The sequence below is a fragment of the Crotalus tigris genome, unplaced genomic scaffold (genome assembly GCF_016545835.1).
Source record: "Crotalus tigris isolate CLP2741 ecotype Arizona unplaced genomic scaffold, ASM1654583v1 scf7180000017814.3102382, whole genome shotgun sequence".
NCBI classification, from domain to species: domain Eukaryota; kingdom Metazoa; phylum Chordata; class Lepidosauria; order Squamata; family Viperidae; genus Crotalus; species Crotalus tigris.
The window spans coordinates 1,329,312-1,354,480 of record NW_024096652.1 but is presented as its reverse complement, the minus strand read 5'-3'; the positions used below and the strand labels follow the sequence as shown (position 1 = coordinate 1,354,480).

At 40.1% G+C, this 25,169-nt stretch overlaps 1 protein-coding gene across 1 annotated transcript in view; it reads right to left on the bottom strand.

Moving 5' to 3' along the window:
* The window catches only part of HEATR9 (HEAT repeat containing 9), a 40,251-nt gene extending 15,577 nt beyond the window's left edge, over positions 1–24,674 (bottom strand). The window contains exons 1-10 of the mRNA XM_039342863.1: positions 24,540–24,674; positions 21,910–21,956; positions 19,054–19,229; positions 15,896–15,992; positions 14,150–14,206; positions 9,839–9,895; positions 6,235–6,295; positions 2,812–2,942; positions 2,486–2,674; positions 610–702 (exon numbers count right to left, since the gene is read on the bottom strand). Of these exons, the coding sequence (XP_039198797.1) occupies positions 610–702; positions 2,486–2,674; positions 2,812–2,942; positions 6,235–6,295; positions 9,839–9,895; positions 14,150–14,206; positions 15,896–15,992; positions 19,054–19,229; positions 21,910–21,956; positions 24,540–24,636 (1,005 nt within the window). The 5' untranslated portion in view covers positions 24,637–24,674. The remainder of the gene's footprint in view (positions 1–609; positions 703–2,485; positions 2,675–2,811; positions 2,943–6,234; positions 6,296–9,838; positions 9,896–14,149; positions 14,207–15,895; positions 15,993–19,053; positions 19,230–21,909; positions 21,957–24,539) is intronic.
* Between the last annotated feature and the right edge of the window lie 495 nt (positions 24,675–25,169).

Below are 25,169 nucleotides of genomic sequence, written 5' to 3'. Positions count from 1 at the left end.
TTTTATATATTGTTTTAGCTGCAACTTTCCCTAATGTCTAAAACAGGGGTAGGCAACCTTGGCTCTTTTATGACTCGTGGACTTCAACTCCCAGAATTTCTGAGCCAGTCAAGCTGGCTCAGGAATTCTGGGAGTTGAAGTCCACGAGTCATAAAAGAGCCAAGGTTGCCTACCCCTGGTCTAAAACAAGACTTGAACTGAGCATAGATTCCTAGTAGTGATGAAGTCAGACTCCATGCAGTTTTTGCAGTCTCTCCTGTCCCATCCTATTTGATTCTGCAACTTATCCACCAAGCTTTTCATTCTTAACTATACAGTATTCATTTTGAGAACACTTATTTTAATGCTTACAACATCACCTGAATCATTATGTGGACAAAGGATGGAATTACAATATGAATGAACCAATGAATGAAAAATCAAAAGAGGTAAATTCATTAGAGTCCATATATACTAAAGCCTGATAATCAACAATCTTAAACAGCCAAATCAAGACAGAGTGCAGTAGGAGAAAGATCTATTGACCAGTGTATTGGTAGGAAATTAAATTAAACAAGTCAAACAAAAATTAAATACTGGCTCACACAGCCATAAAACAAAATCTCTTACCTCATACACAGGAGAGCATTCCAGTTGTTCTAAGACCTTCCGGATAATGATAGCATTCATTATGCCCATGTGCTTTACCAGCATAACCAAAGCCTACAGAAGGGAGATGTGGCTAGAGTAACCCAGGTTCAGAAGGAAAAGGAGAAGAACAATTTACATTGTACCTTCCAAAGGCCTATTTAGATAAAAGGCATTAAGGGAAAACATGGAAAGCCTGAGGCTACCTAAGCTAGCTTTTGAACTGTAAATGTGATTCTCTTCTGCTAGCTACTTGTCAAACAATTCCTGACAAATCTCAAGACAAGAAGATTCCAAAATTTATTTTGGAGTTTTTTTAAAAAATTGTTTGACTCTTTGCATAAGACCTTTCCTTGTGGCCTTCCTAAAGGTGCTTTTTCAAGAGGCAGCTGGACTTTCTGTACAGTTTCTGTCCAGAAAGTCCAGTTTCCTTTTGAAAAAGCATCTTTAGGGCAACCATGACCTGGATGACAGAGAATCTCCATAGACATTTCCTCATGGCCAAGCCAAAGGGCTACCCACCAGACCTTGAGCCAAGAATTCACAGTCAGCAGTTTTAGGACTTGAGTTTGGAATGCTTCGAAATGAGCTAATATGAGTTTAGCATCCCTTGAGAAGCATGCTAAACCCATATTCAAAAGCAACCCAAACAATAGCTGACCAAAGTGGAGGAGCAGTAGTATACTATCAAGTGGCAGAGTTCTCTCTCTCTCTCTCTCTCTCTCTCTCTCTCTCTCTCTCTCTCTCTCTCTCTCTCTCTCTCTCTCTCCCTCCCTCCCTCCCTCCCTCCCTCCCTCCACCGGGTAGTCAGCTGCTCATCCCTCACAACACTGCTCAGCTATTTGGACTGATTCATGGCTCCAAATCATAGAATATCTTGGTGACAAGGCTGCTATATGTTGAGAGTCCAGTTTTAAAGAACCAGACTCTCCCATAGTTCAAAGAAGAATGGCCATAGTGGATAGTGTTCAAGGAAATGGTGTACTTACTCCATTCTATAGTAGCCAATAGGTATCAGGCTGATACCATCCCTTAAAACTCATGGAAGATCTGCCAGCACCTGTTGCCTGCTTGAGGAGGACAATAATACTTAACTCCGAAACAGCCAGGGATTACTTTAAATTGCATCAATTATGAGTTTGGCAACACATAAAGGCAACCTCATGAGGAAAGAGCAGAAAAACAAAACTGCTCAAATATGTTTGTGCCATAGTTAGGTACAGGTGGGGAAAGGCTAATGTTAACATATTTTTACATTATAGGAACCTATCATTCTGCATCTGAAACACTGTCATCTCAATCCTAGCTTTCATCATTAGCTTTTTATTATTGCCTTTTTTTTTAAAAAAATGCAGGTTTTTAATGCAAGTTTGCAGTGAAGAATACATTAACTCTAAGTCTGTTGTCATAACGCTACAGCCTCAATCCAATTTTCCATTCCATCTTCTGCAGCTTTTTTCTTCCTTGGAGATCCAATAATTCATTTTCTAATGTCTTGTTTAATTCAGTCGGGATCAAAGCTTCTATTCACCATTGGGTGGAGCCACAGAGCAGATATAAGTCAGATATTCTTTGTATAGCTTTGTGTATTTGTAGCAAGGTTGTTACTAGAAAAGGGGGTGTTAGGTGGAAAAGGAAACCAAAGCTCTTCGAGAACAATGAAGATCATTTAAAAAATCTAAATATTAATTAGAAGTATTAATAACTCCAAGAGAGCTTTCTTCTCTAATTAAAATACAGGTCAAATCTCCTTTCTTCCCTTCCTTTTCCTGGGCAAATGTTCCTGAGGTACCCTCCAGACCTTTTGAGAAGATAAAAATGCAGCTTAAATCTCTGCATTCACATGTGGCTTCCCCACCTGAAACTTCTTCTTCCTCTCTACATGGGTCAAAAACATGAACATTGCCTCTTGGGCAATTGGATTGGACTTGTCCAGGTACCCCAGGCAAAGAGCTGCATTGAAGGTGATGCTGTCCAAGGGTTCCTGCAAATTCACCAAGCGTTTCAGATTTCGAATTAAACTGGATCGAGCCCCAATGCAACAATACTGTGAAGAGAGAGGAGCTGAATTAGTTTAGGACATATAGCGGCGTTTTCATGAGTAGCATTCCAGAAAGGAAATGGCTGCCCAGAGCTTGGGTCAGCATTAGCCTATCCATAGTGTTATACATTCTGATATATTACCTCAAAGGAGGGTGTTGTTGACCAGGCTTGTAGAGCAACTTTCAGAGCAGCCAATGTGTCTTCTCTCCGATTCAAGCTTGCCACTTTCATGTGTCGAATTAGCACTTTCATTACACAAGTCTCTAGGCAACCTACTCCAGAGAATGAAGAAGTAACGAGACCAAGAAAAGCAAAACAAAAACAAACAAACAAAAACACCTTCACTGAAAATTCATCAGCAATCACAGAACGTATAGTCTAGGTGCAAATAATGAGATGTTCTAAATTTCCTCCAGAAGCTTATGTATGTAATGGATTACATCTAGCATTGTCCTCAGTTTTTTTGAAAACACAGGAGTTCTGAGCTACAGTCCTTTCTCATCATTTCAGCAAGGGTTTTCACTGTCAGGCTAGGAGGACTATGGTCAGACAGCAAAGAGCCAGAGGCCAAACACATCCATTACAATTACACTTTTACTGACATGACTAGCAGCCTCAGCCTCCAGGACACCGCTCTTTGATAAACTAGTTTGTTATTATAGCTAATGAACTGTTATATACTAGAAAAGCTGCAATAGATCAGAAAGCCAGTAACTGCTATCAATAAAACTCAAGTCACACAATATACTGTAGCAAGATCTCAAGGTTCTTGTGATTTCCATCCTTGAAATGTATATTACTGGGCAATTTAATGGAGTCTAATTATATGTACCATTCCTTGCACAATATGGCCCACTGCTTGCACTTAGGTTTACTACCAGTTGTGCACAAGTTGCCTGTCTTAAATCTCAAACCAGAGACCACATGGAAATATATGCCTCAACATATATCTTTGTTTCTCCACAAGGTTTGATACTAACCTTAGAATTAAAACCCAGAAATTTAACAAATTTACAATGCTAAAACTGGTTATTAGACCCTTTCTTGGAAACAGAAACCAATTTTAGCCTTGATTTTAAAAATGTGCGCTCTTATACTAAATACCAGGCTGCGCAACATTTGTGGTTGTCTGCATCTGATAAAATTAACAAGAATCATATATACATTGCACTCTCTGCCACAAAAAGTCATGACAGCTAAATCCCCACCCTTTCCATGAGACTAATTCAGAACATTGGCCTGAGGCACATTCCTATGCGAGTATTCTCCACACAACCCTTTCAAACATCTGAGCACTTACATTGGTGTTTCCTTTCAGCACTGCCAACCTTATTTTTCTCTCAAAAATTCTTCTTTGACTAGCCATCAGATTTTTCTTCTCATTCATCGGACATTTTGCAAAGAAGGTTCTAAGATTTCTAAAAGTTTCAATCCACAAGGAGGACATGTCTGCTGTAGTGATACCTGTAACTGTCATATGGAGTGGGATATCGCTCTTTTATTAATATTTTTATCCTTTGCCTGAAATAGTTTTATGGCTTCTTGTTTCATCTCCTGTTTCCCCACTCCACAGCCACAAAGAGCTTTTGCTACGTGCTTAATCAATTACTTCTGTGCATGTGCTCATTTTGTTGACTTTTTAAAAACTTTTGTCCATATTTTGTCTATTTTCCCCTCAATTAGACCACTGTGCTCTGGGAATTGGCATTAAACCATCTGAGAAAGACAGCAAGTTTTGCTTTCTTTTCATTCAACGATGCCTGCTAGGCAACAATCACTTTTGGGGAAAAAATCTCAGTCCAGACGCTACTTCTGCAATGAAAGAGATCCAATAAAAATTATGCCTGGCTTGCCTCTCAGCTTGAATCCCTGTTTTCCCATTTCTTACCATCTGAGTGAGCACACAATCAATAAAGAATTCTTCTTCAAACCAAAGGCAGGAAATGCCACTACCTTCCAGAGGGCTGACTTAAATTTGCCTCAATGTTTATGTACATCACTACTCCACCACCTTCCACAGCTAACTGTATTTTCAATGCTTAAGTAATTCACCTGGTTTAATGCATGATACAAAGCAACCAATTGCAATGAGCACTTTAGAATAGAATAGAACTGGAAGGGACCTTGGAGGTCTTCTAGTCCAGCCCCCTGCTCGAACAGGAGAACCTATACCATTTCAGACAAGTGACTGTCCAGTCCAGTGATGGCGAACCTTTTAGAGACCGAGTGCCCAAACTGTAACCCGAAACCCACTTATGTACCGTTGGGTGCTGTGTGGGTGTGGCCCATTGGGTAGGTGTGGCCAGTTGTGTGGGCATGGCCCATTGGGTGGACGTGGCTGCGATGGTAACAGCAGACTGGGGGGGGGCTAAAAAGTTCAATCAATCAATTCCAACTTGGCGAGATTTTTTTTTCCCGCAAGAAGTTGAAATTGATTGATTGATTGAACCTTTTTTTTTTTTTGCACACAGCGGCGGAGGCCTAAAAAAGCGAAAAGGTTTTATAAAACCAAGCTGAAGGCCTAGGACTGGGGTGATGGCATGCGTGCCCACAGAGAGGGTTCTGCGTGCCACCTGTGGCACGCATGCAATAGGTTCGCCACCACGGGTCTAGTCTCTTCTTAAAAACCTCTAGTGATGGAGTGCCCACGATTTCCGAAGGCAAGCTGTTCCACTGGTTAATTGTCCTCACTGTCAGGAAGTTTCTCCTTAATTCCAGGTTGCTTCTCTCTTTGGTCAGTTTCCAATCATTGTTTCTTGTCTTGCCCTCTGGTGCTTTGGAGAATAGTTTGATGCTGTCTTCTTTATGGCAGCCCCTCAAATACTGGAATACTGCTATCATGTTTCTTCTTTAGCCAAACCCAGGTCCTGCAGCTGTTCTTCATATGTTTTAATTTCCAGGCCTTTGATCATTTTAGCTGCTCTTCTCTGAACTTTTCCAAGGTCTCAACATCTTTTTTGTAGTATGGTGACCAAAATTGGTTACAATATTCCAGGTGTGGCCTTACTAGGGTTTTATAAAGCGGTACTAATACTTCACGTGATCTTGATTCTATGCCTCTGTTTATATAACCCAGGATTGTATTAGCTTTTTTGGCCACTGCCACACACTGCTGGCTCATAGTCAAGTGATCGTCTACTAAGACTCCATGATCTCTCTCACAGTTACTGTTTTTGAGGTGGGTCTCGCCTAACCTATACTTATACATTTGATTTTTCCTTCCTAAATGTAAAACTTTGCTTTTCTCCACCTTAAAATTCATTTTGTTGGATAGGGCCCATTGTTCAAGTTTGTCAAGATCTTTTTGGATCCTGAGCTTATCTTCTGGCTATTCCTGCCAGTTTAGTGTCATCTGCAAATTTGATGAGTTTCCCTTCTATTCCCTCACACTGTTTATAATGATGTCCTGTTTTAAAGAAACACTATGGCAAAGGCTCAGGATTACAAGGATCAGCAGAGAAATCGTTGTCCAGTTGAACAATCTAAAATCAGCAGCCCCCACCAATCTAACGCCTTTCCACTGCAGGTCTCTTTGTCTGTGATTTGAGAAGAAAAGTCACTCACCAAGCAAAGCCAGAGATCGAGCTGCCTCATACTGCAAAGGGGTACTGTCACATTCCTGAACCTGAGGGCATAAGCATTGATTAAAAAAAAACTAAAAAGAAATCCTGCATAAATACCACAGAAACAAAGAACTGGAAGGATTCAAATTCACTCATTGCAGCCCAAACAAGAATACTGTGTAGCATAAGAACAGAACAGATGCACAAGAGGCAAATAACTATCAGTACCTCAAGACATTTTGCATTTTCAATATAAAACCAGCCTTTTCTGAGCTTATGGCTCTTGCAGTTGTAATCTAAGAGCAAAACACCTCCAAAGGTAGTCCTTGTTTAACAACCACAGTTGGGACCAGTAAATCAATTGTTAAGTAAAGTAGTTGCTAAGTAAAACTGTAATTGTGTTTATGATCTTACTTCAGTTTTCCTTTGCTTTACAGACCTACAAAGGTGGTAAATGCAGGGACCAGTTGCAACGTTACTTTTCCATCACCATCATAACTGCAAACAGTTGATATACAAAGCAGTTGATAAACGAGGACTACCTATGCCAAACATGGCAATTGGTGAGATTTTTATAACCCTGTAATTCCTTAATCCAGAGTAGAGTCAGGGAGACTGGATGGAGCTGAGTATTTACTGGACGGATGCCCTTCCTGATGCCACAGGGAGTTTGCCCAAGGAGTGAAACATCTGCCCCTACCAGGATTGAATTTTCAACCTTCCGAGTGGCAGGCGAGTGTCTTCACCACTAGGTCACCACACCGCTCGGTGTGTGGCCTACTAGTGGGATCCTTAATATGTGACTAAAAATTTCCAATAATGCCTCTGAACTCCCTATTGAGACCCAGAGGCATTATGGAAAATTAAGCTGGGTTCTGCAATTCCTTTGTCTTGTACTTTACTTCCTAGGTCTACACATTGTATGTGTGGAGAGGGTTGGGTTTTTTTAAAAAAAGAGAAAATTAAAATGCGAAGGCAAGAAAGGCTGGAGGGAGCAGCGTTTGCCCTATCACTGTAAGCATCATACTGAGGTTTTGCAGGCAGATACTACATCTGATGATTTGGGGCATGATGTGGGTCACAGGATGTGGAACTGAGCCAAATCTATGATCTAGTTTTATTTTTAATGTTGTTTTTGGTTACTTTATCTTGGGGATAGAGGAGCGTTTTGATGCTTTTTAAAACTGTGTTAACGGTATGTATGTACGCATGTATGCATGTGTGTAAGTATGTATGTATGCATGCATGTATGCATGTATGTATGAATATATTACCCACCATCAAATGGTAGGAAACCAAACTCTAGTAGTACAGCCACAATAAATTTCAAAACCTCATTTGCTAAAACTTTAGAAACCCACAGAAATATTTCTTCTCATCTGGGATCTTATTTGAAGAGTTGCCAATGTTCCATTTTTGTATCATTCTCAAACTTTGTCCCAGAGATTGAGATTGTCCTGTCATCCCTTTTGCAAAGAAACAAAAAAATTTTTTTTCCTTAATAAATAAGTCTCCCTATTTTGTGCCTTCCAATCAAATCAGTTATTCCTTGGTGGAATAGGTCAGGTTTAAGTCAGGTGTATATCCAACCCCTAAGTTTTCAAATGGTACAATAGCGTGCACACACAGAAAGAAAATAAAAGACTAAGCTGACCCTGTGTTCAGAGGCTTGTTTCTGTTAATGCAAAAGGCCTCACTCACATGGTCCTTTCCATCCAATGTAAAAGTTATTAAAATTAGCTTTGGTTTTTATCTTCCAAGTAAAGGTCATTAGAAAAGTGAATTCAGCCTACAGAGTTTTTTGATTTACCAGCAAACCTCAGGCCATTTGCTGGAATTGGTAACCGTCAAATCCCTGGAAAAGGCTGGCCTTCAATTATCCTTCTAGTTCTGTAAAATTGATAATCAAGGTCAGAAGAGGAAATGAGAGCTCACTAGAGGACATCCATGCAATGATTTTTCTCTGTTTTTACTTTCTGCAATGAACTCTGAATAGGTTCTGAAATCCAGAACCTTATTCAAGCAGTTAATAATGAGAAGTTAGTTCAGCAAAGCCAAGGTTTTATTTGAAATTATGTATGATTACTGCCTTTATTTCTCCTTTCTACTGTATATTTAAAGAGGGGTCTTATTGGTTTCCTACATGAGTTTTTCATTAAAATCTTCCCCAAGTGCATAATGTACAGTTTAAAGGGCAGCACAAACCTAAGTACCGTATTTTCCGGTGTATAAGACAACTCAGCGTATAAGACGACCCCCGACTTCGGAGATGATTTGCATGGTTTAGAAAGTTATCTTATACACCGGAAAATACGGTATCTATTTTCAAGCACCTTAATGTCAAAATGATGAAATATTTGTTGTGTTGCCACAATACAAGTTCCAAGGTTTTGTACTCTGCCTCTTCCTTGAAGGCACTTTCAGATACACCATTTGTTAAATTTCATATTGCTAATTTTGGCTAGGAAAATCTAAGGCCTTCTTTCTTTCTGAGTTTTGGAGGACTGAGTCAAAGGCAGAAGTCCTTGGCAGGAACACTAAGAATTCCCCAGTCAGATAGACGAGGCCATGTCGTGGGTGACATCCATTGTAATGATCTATTCCTGCAGTGGAACGGGTCTGCAAGGGAGGTATTAAATTACCACCCACTTAGGATAGAATCTAAAAGAAAAAAATCTGTATCTTGATACGGCCCATAACAATGAGAAATGCTAGATTTGACCCTGTAATGGTCAGAGTGTTACATACATGCCAATTTACTGTGAAGGCCTTGCCATTATCACTGTTTATATCTGCCACTGTCCCTCCTTCCTTCCTCCATCTGCACAGCAACCTGTGTCAAAAGCAAGGCAAGATACTCTCTCTGTCCTGTTCCACTAATGGACACACTAACACTTCCTTGGGCTTCCTTGATGCCTAGCAGACTTCCATCTTTTTCAACCCATTTTAAAGCAGGGTTTCCAACTTAGGCAAATTTAAGACTTGTCAACTTTAACATACTGGCTGGGGAATTCTGGGAGTTGAAGTTCACAAGTCTTAAAGTTGCCATGGTTGGAAAGCCCTGTTTTAAAGATTTTTCTCATTTCAAAAAGATAAAGAAATGGGATCTTTGCATGCCTCAATCGTCATCCTTTATTTCTTGCCCTGCTTCGAGGACCACTTACTGTAATGGAAGCATTTTTAGAAAATAAAAATATAACTCAGTATTCTGCTTCGCTTGGATCTGATTATGCATGACAAATACAAAGTTAAGGTAAAGTGGTTGGGAGCAACCTGACGGCTGGATTTGGCAATGGGAGAGCACAATGGGGCATCCAGTTTGCCTTTTTGAAAATGGTATTTTGTGGCTGGCAATGCACATCATTCTAGGAACGGATAAACCTCTCTCTTCCCACTATGGTAGCCCTTTATGAGATCATTACCACAAGGCTTCAGAAATTGAAAAGTGCTGCTGATCACAAATACTAGAGAATTGTGGATCAACCACACTGGATCAACCTTCCTAATTATCTATCATACAAGTAAACAGTCCAAAGAAAGGAGGGGGATGGAAGTTTAGGAAACTCTGAAATTTCTAAAACTTCAAGAGGAGTCTACATACTTACGATATTATAAAGTGCAGTTATAACAGATTCTTCAGCAATCCCAAGGTGTCCAAGAGCCTAGGAAGACCAGCCATAAAAGTTAGAAGTTCCATATTACAATCTTGAGACATGGACATACAGTGAACCAATCAAAGGGCTCCTCCAACTGACTAAAGTGGGGGGAAAAATGCAACCGGTGCCTTTTTTTCAAATCAGCTGCTGTGCCTGGAGTAATAAAACTACCTGACCCCCCCCATTCTACACAAAAGTGTAAGATAGCACCCCCAATTATATTACAATGCCTGAAGAGTACATTTCTCTGTTCATTTGAAAAGAAATCTGGGTGATGGCTACAGGGGTACCATTCCTCCAGAAACCATTATAATTCAGTGAAACTGGAAGAATAGCATGTCATCAATGTTTTCTATCAAGCATTTTCCACAGTAGTCCTAGCAGAGGACCAAAGTAGAGGATATAGCAAACCGAGCAGTTTTTAATTGCTGCCATATGCTTGCAACTCTTCCTGGGTACATAGCAATCCAGGCAGAGAACAGGGGTAACGTTGAAGAGAGATGGATCCTCTTCCCCTTTTATCTCAGCAGCTTGGCTGTTGAATTGTGGCGGTTTTCCACCTATTGCCTTGAAACAAAGTCCCCTTTCCTAAAATCTTTTAAATGAAAGTTATCTGGGGGTTACAGAGACAGAAGCCAATGGTTTCCCTGAATTCAGGAGTCAGGAGGTGAGGAAAACTTCCAGTCAGTGAGGAAAATAGATTTTCGAAGATTCAGTGCTGAACCAAACAATGCTAGCTTTGCTGTTGACCCAGCTGTTGAACACAGAAAGACATGGGACCACAGAAATAGTCCCAAAGATGCTTCCAGGCTGCCACACAGTCCTCAAATAGAGGAGTCCATGACAGCTGCTTCCAGGTCTTACAGAATTTCAGCTCAAGCTAAGAGAAGGAAACTTCAAGGAGGGTTTTTTGGGGGGGCGGGGGCATTTAAACAAGTCACAAGCTTAAAGACTAATGTCCATAAAGACCATGATAGAACCTACACTTAACTGACCTTGATTAGTCTGTATTCTTCTGTCTCTTCTGACAACAGACCTTCAGCACTCAATTTTATCCCTAATATGAACTGAGCAGTACGCATCAAAGCAAGTTCCTATTGAGCAAAAAAAGAGCCTCCAGGGGAACAGCATGTGGGGTCAGCCTTTTCTTGTCTTTTCTTTTTTCCTCTAGTGCACTCACTTACATAACTTACAAATATCCCAAATTAAAAGAAGCAAGCATAAAAATAATGATTAATCAAGATTTGAGCGTGTAGAAATCTATAGCAGCTACTGCAAAACAAACATAGGCTGCAAATTATTATAATTTGATGGCACGGGTCATGTATGATATAGCAAATAGCATTAGAAGGAAATGACAAGTCTGAAAGGCATCAAACCATCTAAGTAAATTAGCATATAAAATAAATATTTAACAGAACTTAATGCTTGTTTGGGATAATACAATTGTGCGGATGTCCAGTTTCAATACTTCATCTCTGAATTAGTTGGAGATGTCAGAAAAAAATATGAATTGTAAGTTAAATGGTTCCTTTTCAGCAGTGTTTCTACAACAAAATTAGCGGTTTGGAATTTGTAAAGGAAAAAAAAATCTGTCATGTTCTTGCTGGATTTGGAAAACAATCTTTAAGTGTAGGAGAAGTGCAGACAGAGCTGTGGGGTGGAGTTAAATGCATCGTCAATTTAGAGCAGGAGTCTTCAAACTTGGCAACTTTAAGACTTGTGGACTTCAACTCCCAGAATTCCTCAGCCAGCCAGCCAGCTGGCTGAGGAATTCTGGGAGTTGAAGTCCATAAGTCTTAAAGTTGCCAAGTTTGAAGACGCCTGATTTAGAGTCATTGCATTTGCACAAGCACTCCAAGTCCAGCCCCTCCTGAATTCCATTGACCCTTATCTGGCACCAATTCAGTGTCAAACTTTAGTTGGCCAGATTCTCTTGTATAGGCTTGAATAAATCTTCAATGTTGCAGACTTGCAAATGGTCCTGATTCTTTGCACCTGATATTAAAGCCCTTGAAAACCTCCTTATCCCTGCTTTATTTCATTCTTATTCAAATCATTCTGCCTGGCTACACAATTTGCCATTTCTCTGTTTCAGGCTTGGACTCTCTTTCTTCTCTTTTCCAATGACCCTCTTGCCTATGAGCAGGGAAGCCCGTTCTGAAGTCAGTCCTGAATGCCTCTTTGCTGTTGAAGAAACAGCCGCATTGAACGCTTTCACAAGTTTCTCCCGCCAGCAGTGAAGGCCAGATAATAACCATGGAGAGCTCTGCCTGTCATTCATTTACTATGATGTACAAATCAGACATCCTATTTAAAGTCTGAAGCTAAGAACTAACTAGGAAGAACATTGCCAATGCAGCAAACACTGACTCTTTTCTCCATCTCCCAGAATCTGGAACTGGACTCCTATCTTTCATCACAGCGCTCTGCAAAGGTCAGATTTGTCCTTTTCCTATTGGGAGAAGGGAAATTCTTCAGGGTATGTTTCTAATTTAGACTATTCTTTGACCTTTAAAGATGGCTCCCTCCCATACATGCGTTCTGGCTGCATGGAGAAAACAGTGGAATCATGTCTGTAGGCCTTGCGGCTTATCATATGAACCATCCCAAAAGGAGGCAACTCTATATGCATAGACTTTTCTTGAGGTTGAGACAAAACCTGGCTGTGCCTATCTGTGGACACAAGAACAGGAGTAAATCCTTTCTTGAGGAGGCATAAAACATGAAGGATATGGCCAGTGGTGGGATTCAAATATGGGAACAACTGGTTCTCTGTGTGGATGCCACTTCCAGAAGTCCATTCTGGGCCCAGGCAACAAAAAAATTAGCTGCCAGTCCTGCCGAAGTGGTGCGAACTGGCTGAATCCCACCACTGAATGTAGCTGATGGGATGTTCTCTATATGCAATAGGTAAAACAATCAGCAGGACTCAAACAAAACGGGGTGTTTATTTGGAAGAACCGAAATAACAATATGCAAACTCTCCTACCAAGCTCTACCCATAGCTCTCATTGCCCCAACTCTGAAATCAACTGGCTACCAGCATATGCTGTAAATCAGGAAGGCCACTCTAAGCAAACCTGACTCTATGGAACAGGCAACGCTATAGGTGTAAACATACAACCAGTTACAAAAATCATATGAAGATCCTGTACAGGTAGTCCTCGATTTATGATCACTATTGAGATCAAAATTTCTGTTACTAAGTGAGACATGAGTTAAGTGAGTTTTGTCCCATTTTACGACCTTTCTTGCCACAGTTCTTAAGAGAATCACTGCAGCTGTTAAATTATTAAGTTAGTTGTTAAGTGAATTGGGTTTCCTTGTCAAAAGGTCACAAAAGCAGTTCACAGGATATGACAACTGTCTTAAATATGGGTCAGTTGCCAAGCATCTGAATGTTGATCATATGACCATGGGGATGCTGTAAGTGTATTGTAACTCTAAATGGTCACTTAATGAACTGTCATAAGTTGAGGACTACCTGTATGGCATAGAGCAACACCCACAAATGACAAGAGGTCTAACAGCAGCACCCCCCTTTAATCCTGCTCCCAAATCAAATGTTTTTTTAATGATTAGGAAAACATAATTGAAATCCTGCAAGGTTATCAAATCTCACAGGACTGAAGTAAATCAAGCACAAAAATAATAACATCTTACATAAGAAGTCATTAAATTTCAGCATTCTCAGGCAAGATCCCATAAGCAGGTATTGGGCTGCTAGAAGATGGAGGGCCATTGTTCAAGATCACCAGATAGCCTCCATGTGAAGACAAAAAAAACCGGCCAGTTCCTAACCTATATCAAGTTTATGTTTCTTATTAATAGCTTTGGAACAAAGTCAGATTCCTACAGTCAGAAAGAAAGAGGGAGGACAGGGGGGAAAGTCAGTCTGCCAGAATGTGGCTGTAAAACTCTATACCACAAGATGCCAACAAAGATTAAGAGCATTCTGCATTCTTTTATTACCTTTTAGTGGCCCTTCTGGATTCTTGCATAGTTAGTTCCCAATAAATAGTTCCAAATAAACAACTTCTATGTTAACCAATGTGTTGAAGCCAGTGGGAGTGCACGACTCTATGTGTGTCGTATACATCTGAGGGATTTTTGGATTTGAACCTTTTCTTCATGGAAAATTTCACTTCCAGTCAAGGGACTTCGTTGCAGTATGACTTCTGAGGTGGAATGTGCAGATCTTTTTGCAGACACCCAAAATCCCTCTTAATAAAAATCATATCTAAAGCTTTCTTTTACCTGAGCTGCATAGAGTTGTTCAAGTTCCACAGGAGATGCCAAGGACTTTATGAGAACCTGCAATCAATCAATCAATCAATCAATCAACCCATCCATCCATCCATCCATCCATCAAACAAATGCAAATGTTCTAAAAAGGAAAGGAAATGATGGTGAAAATCTCCAATCTCTGTTATGTTATAAGAGAGGAAAAAATATCTACATTGTTCTTTTTCTAAATTAAAAAAGCTTCAAATTCTCCTTTGCAGAGGAACTCACAAACATTCCTTTTCTATCTCTGTTTACATATGGCAACAGTATGATAAAACTGCAAACATCTAGATCATATATGATAGCAAATGTTTGTTTACATTTTATAGGCAACTACGTTAACAAATTCAAAATATAGAGAAAAAGAAAAAAATACAGAAATCACAAAAATATAATGCAATGAGAATAAAGAGCAGGTACTGCACATACGCAGATTTGCCATGTACTGTTTATAAAGTATGTCAGATTATACTCTATTGCTATTGTAATAAACCATAAAATCCATCCAAATTTCAAAAAATTGTGGTTCCTAGTTCTGATATTACATAAATTTAACTTCGTCTATGATTTTTTTCTTATCTAGCAATTGAAAAGGCCTTGTTAATCCATAACTCAATTGTTATGTTATCTAAAGTTTTCCAATGTTGCATAATTATTATTTTTGGCTGCCACAATTAAATAATAAGTTCTTTATTTTTAAGCTTATGATTTAAGTGTAGTAAACATAGCATTGAGGAACATTCAATTCTTAGATTAGTAATAATACTTACGTTATCTCTCCAAAGATTTCATGCCACAAGGATATAACTTTAACACATGACTACCAGAAATGAAAAATTTCTTTTTTGATGACTTCTCCAACTTTCGGAAGAATAATTTTGATACATATGTGCCAATCTGACAGGAGTCAAATGCCAAAAATGTATAATCTTCCACTTTAGTTCTTGCGTTGAAGCCAGAGTGATTCTATCCAGTTTCCACAACCTCTGCTAATTAATCTCCTGTAGGGGATTATTAAGACTAGTGTCCTAGGCTTCCTTTAATCCATATGGTGGATCTCCTATTTTTGATCGCAATAATAACCCATACATTTTTTGAAATTATTCTTTTTTTTTTTTGCCATCTCACCGTCATTTCTAAATTTTGCTGCAAATATCTAGTAGCTTTAGAGGAGAGGATTTTACTGCTAGAAGGACTTCTTACGCAGGGCAATGCCTACCATGCAATCATTTCAAAAAAAGTTCTCATGGTCATTTAGACTGGAGCTCACCCGTTTCTTTGTTTGTTTTAGTGTTTTGAGTCAGTCTGGACTCCTGCTGATTATATACTGTAACAGCTCTGTGAAGCTTTATTGGCCACTATTTTAGAAGTGGTTCACCATTACCTTATTTGGGGATGTTTTTCAAAGTTCCAGTCTAGGACTGAGAGAGTGCAGTTGGGCCAGAATCACGTAGCTTCTAGGAGAGGACTGGAACTGGGTATCCCCACTCCTAATCCAGCATTTTAAATTACTACACTACACAAGTTTTACACCAAGACTTTTCCCAGCCTGATGTTTGCCACTTGTGATGGGCTGAAGCTAACTGATATGGCCATATTAGCTGGGGATCATTTATCTTATGGCTAACAAATGTGTCAGCTTGGAAAATATGGCCTATAGCAAGGAAATCTAATATTCTTGAAAAATGCTTTACTATAAGATTTCTTTTTTCTAACCTTGATCCTTTCTGGTTTCAACGTTTCATTCCAAATGTAAATCTCTCTTTTTTTAAGAACTGCTGACTTGATAAACTTGGAGAGTAAAAACTGGGATCTGAATGAAAAAAGAGGACATCATTAAACTTTTTTTTACAAATTAGTGTCTTGTAAAGGTGTTTTCAAAGGGATAATATGTCCTAACAAATGAAAATTTAAAATATATCATTAAGCCATAGATCACCTGACTCTGTATTTTCTTTTCTTTTAGGGAGGATCATTACACAATACAAAGATCACTGCACAAGCATCAGGCATCGGAACACAGTTTAAAATTGCATTTTAAAAGTTAAATGAATTAAATATAATTGTCATTTTTATATAATGTCTATAATTGCATTAGACTCCCAAACTTTATGAATGCCAGTTTTTTGTCTTGAAATATTTTGAGATTTCAGGTAAGAATGTCTTAAGACAGAAACTTTCTAGAAGATATTGGCTATGTAGACTTTCTTAATGACCAGTTGCTTAATGATCAGTTGAAGTTATGATAGACTTCAAAACCCATCTTTAAAGTCATGACTACTGCATACACACACACATACATGGTCACCTGAGAGCATTTTGGCTACTGGCTTGCATTTCCAACAGGTTATAGTGCCCCGAGGTCATGTGACCACATTTTGCTATGTACTTGGCCATTCTCTGGCAGAAAATGCCCATTGGATATGCTGACTATGCTTTAACAATCATGTGGCTCACTTAACAGCTGCAGTGGCTCACTTAATGACCACAGCAAAAACAATCATAAAATCAAGTCAGATCCCATGTTGACCCACTTAATGACCACAACATACAACAACCAAAATTCTAGGTTCAATTGTGGTCATAAGTTGAGGACTTCAGTATCCTTTTTAAAATCATTTTGGAATGTTTTCTAGAGACCATCTGCAATACTTGCCTTGGCCACCAGAGATCTCTATAGATCAGAGGTCCCCAACTTTTTGGGCACCAGGGACCGGTGTCATGGAGAAAGATTTTTCCACGGACCAGAGGGGATGTGGTTTTGAATACTGCCTGCGTCCCGAGGATGAGGCTTTGCTTCTTTGTGCGGCCCGTTTGCTGGCACGCTGCGGACTGGTGCCACGGACTGGGGGTTGGGGATCCCTGCTGTAGATCACAAGCTGGGAATCAGTGATTTAGAAGATGGAGTGGCAGTTCCTGGGATTACAGGCCATCAGGAGTGGCCAAGAACTACTGACCCTGCAGTCTCAAGACATTTGGGATAGGTTGGGGATAGTTGTCCCAGGTCCCAGTTATAGGGCCACGATAATATGGCAACAAAGAATTGGAGTTTTCAATATCTCTATACTGCCATCTGGTGATTTGTCAGGATTTTGCAGCTGAGATCTGGTCTATTCTAATATCATAACTGGGAATGGAAGGCAATAATGCTGTTTTCTGAGTAGTTAACAGCTGGGAGATTTGTATTCTCCACTGAGAGTTAATCTATTTCATGGAGTTTATGTACCCAGTTCTAGTTAGGCACCAAGTTGCTTCAAATCCAACCCTCAGCTATTACCATCTGGGCACAACAGTATCAGTGTGCCTGGGTCTGGAGTCCCTCCCCCTTCCTTTTCTCCTTTCCAGTGCAGCTAATGGGAATAAGGTTATTTTAATCAGAACTAAGAATGGAGTAATATTCCACAACAAATGTTGGTAAGACCATAATCTAAACAAATGTAGAACCTGACATAAATGCACTTCTCTCCATGCCGTTTGTGTTTTCCCCATAAATCCAGCCCCATGATTCCATCTTAAACCACTTGGTTGTATTTCCACCACACAAACACATTCCACAGCATTACAAAAATTGCACTCTGCCTGGGGAGAAAGTTTCCCCGTTGTCAACTGAAGGGGCATTGAATAAGTTAATCCTAACTGTAGTGTCCTTACATTATCCTGACCTCTCATCTCCTGGAAAACAATGGAAGCAGTAAGGAAAGTGCTCCGTCAGCAGCAAATGATACAATCTGCATATGAACAGCCCATTGTTATTCAAGACCGAGAGGTCCATTGGATACAAGCATGGATGAACTCAGTAAGGCGAATCTCGGGCAGACAGACCAATCTGCATACTTGAAACAGACCAATCTGCATACTTGAAAAGATAGGTTGTTAACTCCTGGAATAGGACATTTTTAGAAAAAAAATTGTCTCTATAATACATCCACTAACAGGATTCTAGAAAAAAAAAAAACGTTACTTCCAAATCAAAATTTGGAACTAAAGTATATATTTTTGTACGCTTCCAAGTAAAAATAAAAATGTGCCCCTTAGCTGAGCAATCTGGAGAAGGAGGATCGACTGTAGTCTTATCTGAAGCTGCTGTCCCCCCACTGGGCACCTTTCTGAGGTAATGGGACTCCGATGCACCCACTACAGGTAGTCCTCGGCGTACGACCACAACTGACCCCCAAATTTCTGTTGCTAAGTGAAACATTTGTTAAGTGAATTTTGCCCTATTTCACGAGCTTTCTTGCCAGGGTTGTTCAGTGAATCACTGCAGTTGTTAAGTTAGTAACGTGGTTGTTAAATGAATCCGGCTCCCCCATTGACTTTGCTGGTCAGAAGTTTGCAAAAAGGGATTCGCATGACCCCAGGACACTGCAACTATCATAAATGTGAGTCAGTTGCCCGAGCGTCTGAATGTTGGTCTCATGACCCTGGGGACGCAGCTATGGTTGTAAGTGTAAAAATGGTTATAAGTCACTTTTTTTCAATGCCGTTGTACCTTTGAACAGTCACTAAATGAACTGTTGTAAGCCGAGGACTACCTATATGTCCAACCAGTAAGTTTAAAAGATAACTTTATTTTTTGCTTCAGGGTAATTGTTTCCATTATTCAAAACAAGATATTTTCGGAAAGTTAGATACGCTTCAAAAGACCAAACCTTAATTGTTGAAAATTATTTTGCTGTACCATCTATTTGTTTGGGCAAAGGATACCATGATCCTAAGCAAGTGGTCAGCTTATCAAAAGGTATAATATCAGCCAAACACAATAAGCCCCCCCCCTCTTTTTTTTGCACTGCAGGTGGCAACTGTTAATTGATGCTATAAATATAACTGGTTTTGCCTGCCTACTAGTAACCGAAACTCAGTATCCTATCCCTTACCTTTTCTTTACAGACTTAGATTTTGCCTTTTCCAATTTCTTGCGATATGGGCACTGCTTCTTCAAACTAGCCAGATCAGGTTGCTCTACAATGGTAGGTGGGATGAGACCAGGATCAAATGAGTAGACTTTGGTTCTATATTTGAAAGGACTACATGGGTAAGTTTCAGAAGAAATCTAGAAGGAGATTAAAAACAAAAATTGTCAAAATTGCCTTGGGCACGAAACATAGAGTTCATGTTGTCAGAAACATATTTGTTGTCCACTAAATGGTGTAGTTGTCCTGGCAATCCTAGACCACCATGGTTGATTTCAGAAAGCTGAGCAGGGCTGGATCTGGCTGGTTCTTGAATATGAAATTAGCAGTAAAATCTAGGGTGGTAAACTAAACTGAAAGGTTACTTAACCAACAAGCAAACAAACTAGAATGCAACAGTGAAGTGCATCCATATTAACTGCCAAGAAAATTTCATGGACATATCTGTGAAGTCGTCAGGAGATGAACTTGCCTCAAAGGAAAAGTCACCTGGTTATTTGTCTCAGAATCCTTATACCAAAATTCTCATCCAGTCTTAATAACTTAGTTTCTTTATTTTCATTTAGGTCAGTAAGTGCAATGCCCCTCCCTATTGATGGAGTCCTGGAAATAATTTATGTGCTACTTGGGCTTGTTGCTTCATGAATTGTAACTGTAATTTTCTCAGAAGGGCAATGCCAAGCGTGAATGGTGGGAGAATGCAGGATAAAGTTAATCAGAGCCTACACTAAGATGTTGCTCTTAGTCATGAATGGCCAAGCTCATCTAGATAATTTTAGGTCAGTTGTTGGTAGAAGGTAGATTGGAATTTATCTCCAGATCCCTGGATGATCTACAGTAAGTCTGGAAGGATTGCTAGCTCCCAATTGTTTAACAGGAGCAATTTCTTCAATCTTATTTTATTACACAATTAATATAATTCTTGCTCTAAGCAACTTGCAAATGTCCATTTTAAAATGCACAGTAACAAAAATTAAAGCAATTAAAGCCAATTAATTTAAAACAATTAAAACAAGCTTCATTAAAATGCAACATGATATTTTCTTCTTAAATTAGGCTGCTATAATAAAAAAAGCTTGGCAAAGAAAATGAAGGATAGATTTGAAAGTCTTGAAAACAACTACTTTTGAGCCCCTGACTGTAACTAGCAAAACTTGAACCTAGTAACAAATTTAGCTGACTTTAAAAATTCCAAATCTATCTCACTTACACACACCCACACGGAATGTAGCAATTATTCTAAACTGAGGTTTTTTTTTATTATTTCACACACCCACAGACAAATCTTACCAGACTGAGGCTTCTACTATCTGCATCTATAAAATATTCTGTGAACTATTAATAGCAATAGCACTTAGACTTATATACTGCCCCACAGTGGTTTACAGCAGTCTCTGGGCAGTTTACAATGTCAGCATATTGCCCCCAAAATCTGAGTCCTCATTTTACTGACCTTGGAAGGATGGAAGGCTGAGTCAACTGTGAACCAGTCCGGATCAAACTCCTGGCTGTGGACAGAGTTAGCCTGCAATACTGCATTTTAACCACTGCACCACCAGGGCTCCTATTAAGCAGGTGTTGTCTTCCCCCTCTTTCTCTCACACATAATATGTGAGCTAAATTGCCTTTTATACCTCTGGAATTCATCCCCCTCCCTCCTGGCGATCCACCTCCTCACTTCCTTCCATCACATGTACTAAACTATCATTCCTTGGGTTCATGCAGAATTCAGGAGTCCTGCAGAGTGAGCAGTGATCCACTCCTAAACTTTTCTCCTGGGATGCTTCCAGATGTAGCATTAGTGTACAATCATCCAACTTCTTTCACAAAATGTTTTATGTGCTCAGTGGTGGCATTCAAATATTTGAACAACTGGTCCTCTGTGTAGATGCCACTTCCAGAAGTCCATTCTGGGCTTGGGCAAAAAATTAGCTACCGGTTCTGCCGAAGTGGTGTGAACTGGCTGAATCCCACCATTGATCCCACCTCTTTGTTTCCTTCCCAAGATCTACTTCTAATTTTACATTGAAAATCTAGTAAGGTAGGGAAGAAAGATTTGTACCACAAGGTCCTCCTATACCAGTGGTTCTCAACCTGTGGGTCGGGACCCCATTTGGGGTTGAACGACCATTTCACGGGGGTCACCAAACAATGCAGTCCGCCATTTTTTCCCCCTTTTCCTTAGCTGTGCTACTCCCTTTTATTCTATTGGCTTTTGAAAGCCAATAGAATAGACTCTCTTGAATAGAGTCTAATTCTATTGGCTTTCAAAAGCCAATAGGAATTGTCCAGGCTGTCTCTGCCCTGCTGAGCCCGCCAAAAGTCCCATTCTGCAAGTGGTGCTGCAAGTTGTCTGCAGCGAAGGCGCGCTACCCCTCCCTGCTGAGCAACTACTAAAAATGTAAGTAAAAGAGGGCCAGGGGTGGGAGGTGGGAGGCCGGCAGGCTCAGGGAGGGTTGCTGGCATGCGTGGGGCCCGGCGGGTGCCTTACCTCCCTTGGGCTGGGCCAGCTGGTGGCCCAGCCGGTGGTCGGCCTGTGCCATCTCTGCTGCTTGCCAGCTATGCCTCGGCTGGCGCAGAGGGCGGCACCACGCATGTGTGGTGCTCCCGGGCAGGAAAAGTCCTCGACTTACGACCATTTGGGTAGTCCTCGACTTACGACCGGTTGGGGGTCGCGGCATTAAAAAGGTTGAGAACCACTGTCCTATACAAACCATCTTTGGTATAAGGTACAAAGTGTAAATACTTAATTGGAAAGTGCATGTATATATTGTAGTATGTATCAGGAGATTTCACAACTAACAAGCAAAAGTCACATACCTGGTGGAAAGAGTCCTTTGGTGTTTTGATTAGAGCCTTCCTGGCCGCTGTAAAGAGTGAAGCACAGGGGATGGAGAAACCACCATATTTAGCAAAAACGGGCCTACTTATTCATTTGTTTACATATTGCACATATAGAACTCTTCTCTCATTTCATTCCCACAACAACAGCTCAGCAAGAGATAGGGATTAGCCTAAAAGCCACCCAGGAATATCTGTTGTAAGCAGGACTTGAACTGGGTCTCCCCAGTCACAATTTGTGATCATTATGGTGGCTTGGTTTAGTTACTAAGTACAATGCCATTAATTGGAACTAACATTTTTTTTAACCAAATGAAATGCATCTGCGCTTTTTTTTAAAGCTCATTAGAATAAGAAAAGCTTAAAAAAGCACATTAAAGCACATGAAAAATAAGAGGCACAAACCACAAGGTATATAATAATAATAATAATAATAATAATAATAATAACAATAAAAAATAGAGTTGGAAGAGACCTTGGAGGTCTTCTAGTCCAACCCCCTGCTCAGGCAGGAAAACCTATACCATTTTGGACAAATGGCTGTCCAATCTCTTCTTAAAAACCTCCAGTGTTGGAGCATTCACAACTTCTGGAGGCAAGTTGTTCCACTGATTAATTGTTCTAACTGTCAGGAAATTTCTCCTTAGTTCTAGGTTGCTTCTCTCCTTGATTAGTTTCCATCCATTGCTTCTTGTCCTGCCTTCAGGCGCTTTGGAGAATAGCTTGATTCCCTCTTCTTTGTGGTAGCCCCTGAGATATTGGAACACTGCTATCATGTCCTTCTCTTCATTAATCAAGACATACCCAATTCCAGAAACCTTTTAATATGTTTTAGCCTCCAGTCCCTTGATCACGTTTGTTGCTCTTCTCTGTACTTTTTCTAGAGTCTCAAGGTCTTTTTTACATATGTATATAATGTCCTGTTTTGCCTATGCTGTCTTTAAGCAATATAGGTAAAACAGGGCATTTGTTCCTCCAATCCTCTGATTTTTATTTTCTATTTTGTACTATTGTTTTATTTTTTTATTTCAACTTTTCTCTAAGAGCTAAAGGAGATATATGTGATCCACCCTGTTGAGTCCTTGGTTAATGGCAATGACGGCTCGAGACATTCTGTGGTTTCAGGAACTCTTTATTGGTCTTCAATAGCCCCTATTACAACTCTGAGCAGCACAAGTCTCTCAGCCTCTCTTAAAGACAAATCCCGGGCCAAAAAGCAACATTTAGGCGCGCCTCGCGCCTCGCGCATGCGTGCGAGCGCTGGCGCCAGCCAGTCTGGTCCCGGGCAGCTTGCAACTGCCCGGGACCATTATAACGTCCCGAGCCTGCCTCTGCAGGCTCAGGACACAACACACCCTCTCTGCTATCTAATTTCATCCTTATAAGAACTCCATACTGGTTAGGCTGAAAAATACTCCATTAATAAACATAACGGTTGAAAACCTGAATGCTAGGGTCTCTCTACTCCTAATTCAATATTTCAATCATTGCACTACAAAGCGCTGGGTCCCCAAAGTGCTGAGCATGTGATTAAAAATCTTTCTTGGCTGTAAATCTCTTTGAATTTATCGTTGAGCCAATAGGTACAGGAGTCAAGAGTGTTAAATCTAATTAGTAGCTACCAGAACATAAAATCAGGGAAGATACCTTAATAGTCACACTCAGTTATGGTAGGAGCATATCCTGACAACATCCTATTTCTACCATGCGGTAAAACTTTCCCTTCACCACAGCCAATGAGAGAGACATATAGATGTTTACCTTTACTAAACCTGTACTGGGTTCTGAGTGGTGTTTTCCACTTTTAGCTGATAGCATCCAAGTGATCTGCTTTGAACTTACCGGTTAGGCCAAAGGCAATCTCAGATGACCAGTAGTGGCCGGGATCGGAGTGATGTTTATTGCCACATTAGATTCATGCGGGCATTATAACTCTTCCCTCTAGTTTCTGCTCAGCCTGCTTGGCTGCCACTCTGCTCTTGTTTCACTAAAGTGAGTACTGCTCTAGAGACCGATCAGAATTGTTCAATAGCACTAAACTGCTCAGCTGACAGTGTTGTCGGTACCTTTAGGTGACGGCCATAATAATTTAGCTCAAGGCTAAAATAAAATAATAGAGGGACGAAGAGAGAACCTTACTCCCCATCGTTGCTCAAAGAACAAAGGAACTGGAAGTTGGCATTTGTTTTTTTATTATTAAAAAAAGAAAAGGAAGGGAAGAAATATCCTAAACGGAAATATCTCATGTAACTCCACTTCTTTCCATTCAGTACTGTAATGTATTTCCACTGTCCCTTTTTTTATTAGGCACAAAGCTAGCTGGTTGACTTTGGGCCAGTCACTTTCTCTCAGCTCTAGGAAGGAGGCAAGGGCAAATCACTTCTGAAACACCGTGCCCAAAAAACCCTGCAGGGGCTTCTCCAGGCAGTCTCTAAGAATCCATCACAATTGAAAAGAAGGGGGAAAATACATACATACGTACGTACATACGTACGTACGTGTGTGTGTGTGTGTGTATGTGCAAATATATTCTACAGCTATTCAATGGATAAGCTCAGCAACAATTCATATTACAGTAAAAGATGCCATCAGCATGAATACTAACTTACCCTCATCTTCTGGTGTCTCTATCATGGGACTCCATAATAACTTTGGAGGCGGTTTGGCGCCATAGGGTATCTCTGGGATCATCTTTGACCCACCCATTCTTAGCCTTTGTATTGCAAATCTTCACTTTAATCAAGGTATCACTTCAGTGATTGTTGGATAAAATAAGGCGCACCAGATGTCTAGTGTTTCTTAAGGACTATTTTTTTTCTTCCTGAATTGGGAGTGGGTGAATGATGTCATAAACCAGTACTATTACTATGTTTTCATTGTACATATGCCCAAAGTGATGGCAACTAGATATTTCTGGATTATATATTGTCTATCTGAATTTATTTCCATCTGACTTAGTGGATGGAAATAATCTCTGCAGTATTTGATGTTATCAACCATTGGATAATATGGATGTATCACCGATCCATCTGGATTCTGGTAGTTGCAATCTTTCTCAAGGGTAGGTTTCAGAAATTGATGCTGGAAGACTACAGATGGACACCATGTCCTATTGATTAAAATATCTCACAAAGTTCCATAAATCAAATCCCTCCTCATCCTTTAACCCCGCCCCCTTTCGATCTTATTTCACAGGACTTAATTTTTAGTTCCTTGATCATCCTTGAATCTCTTGTAAT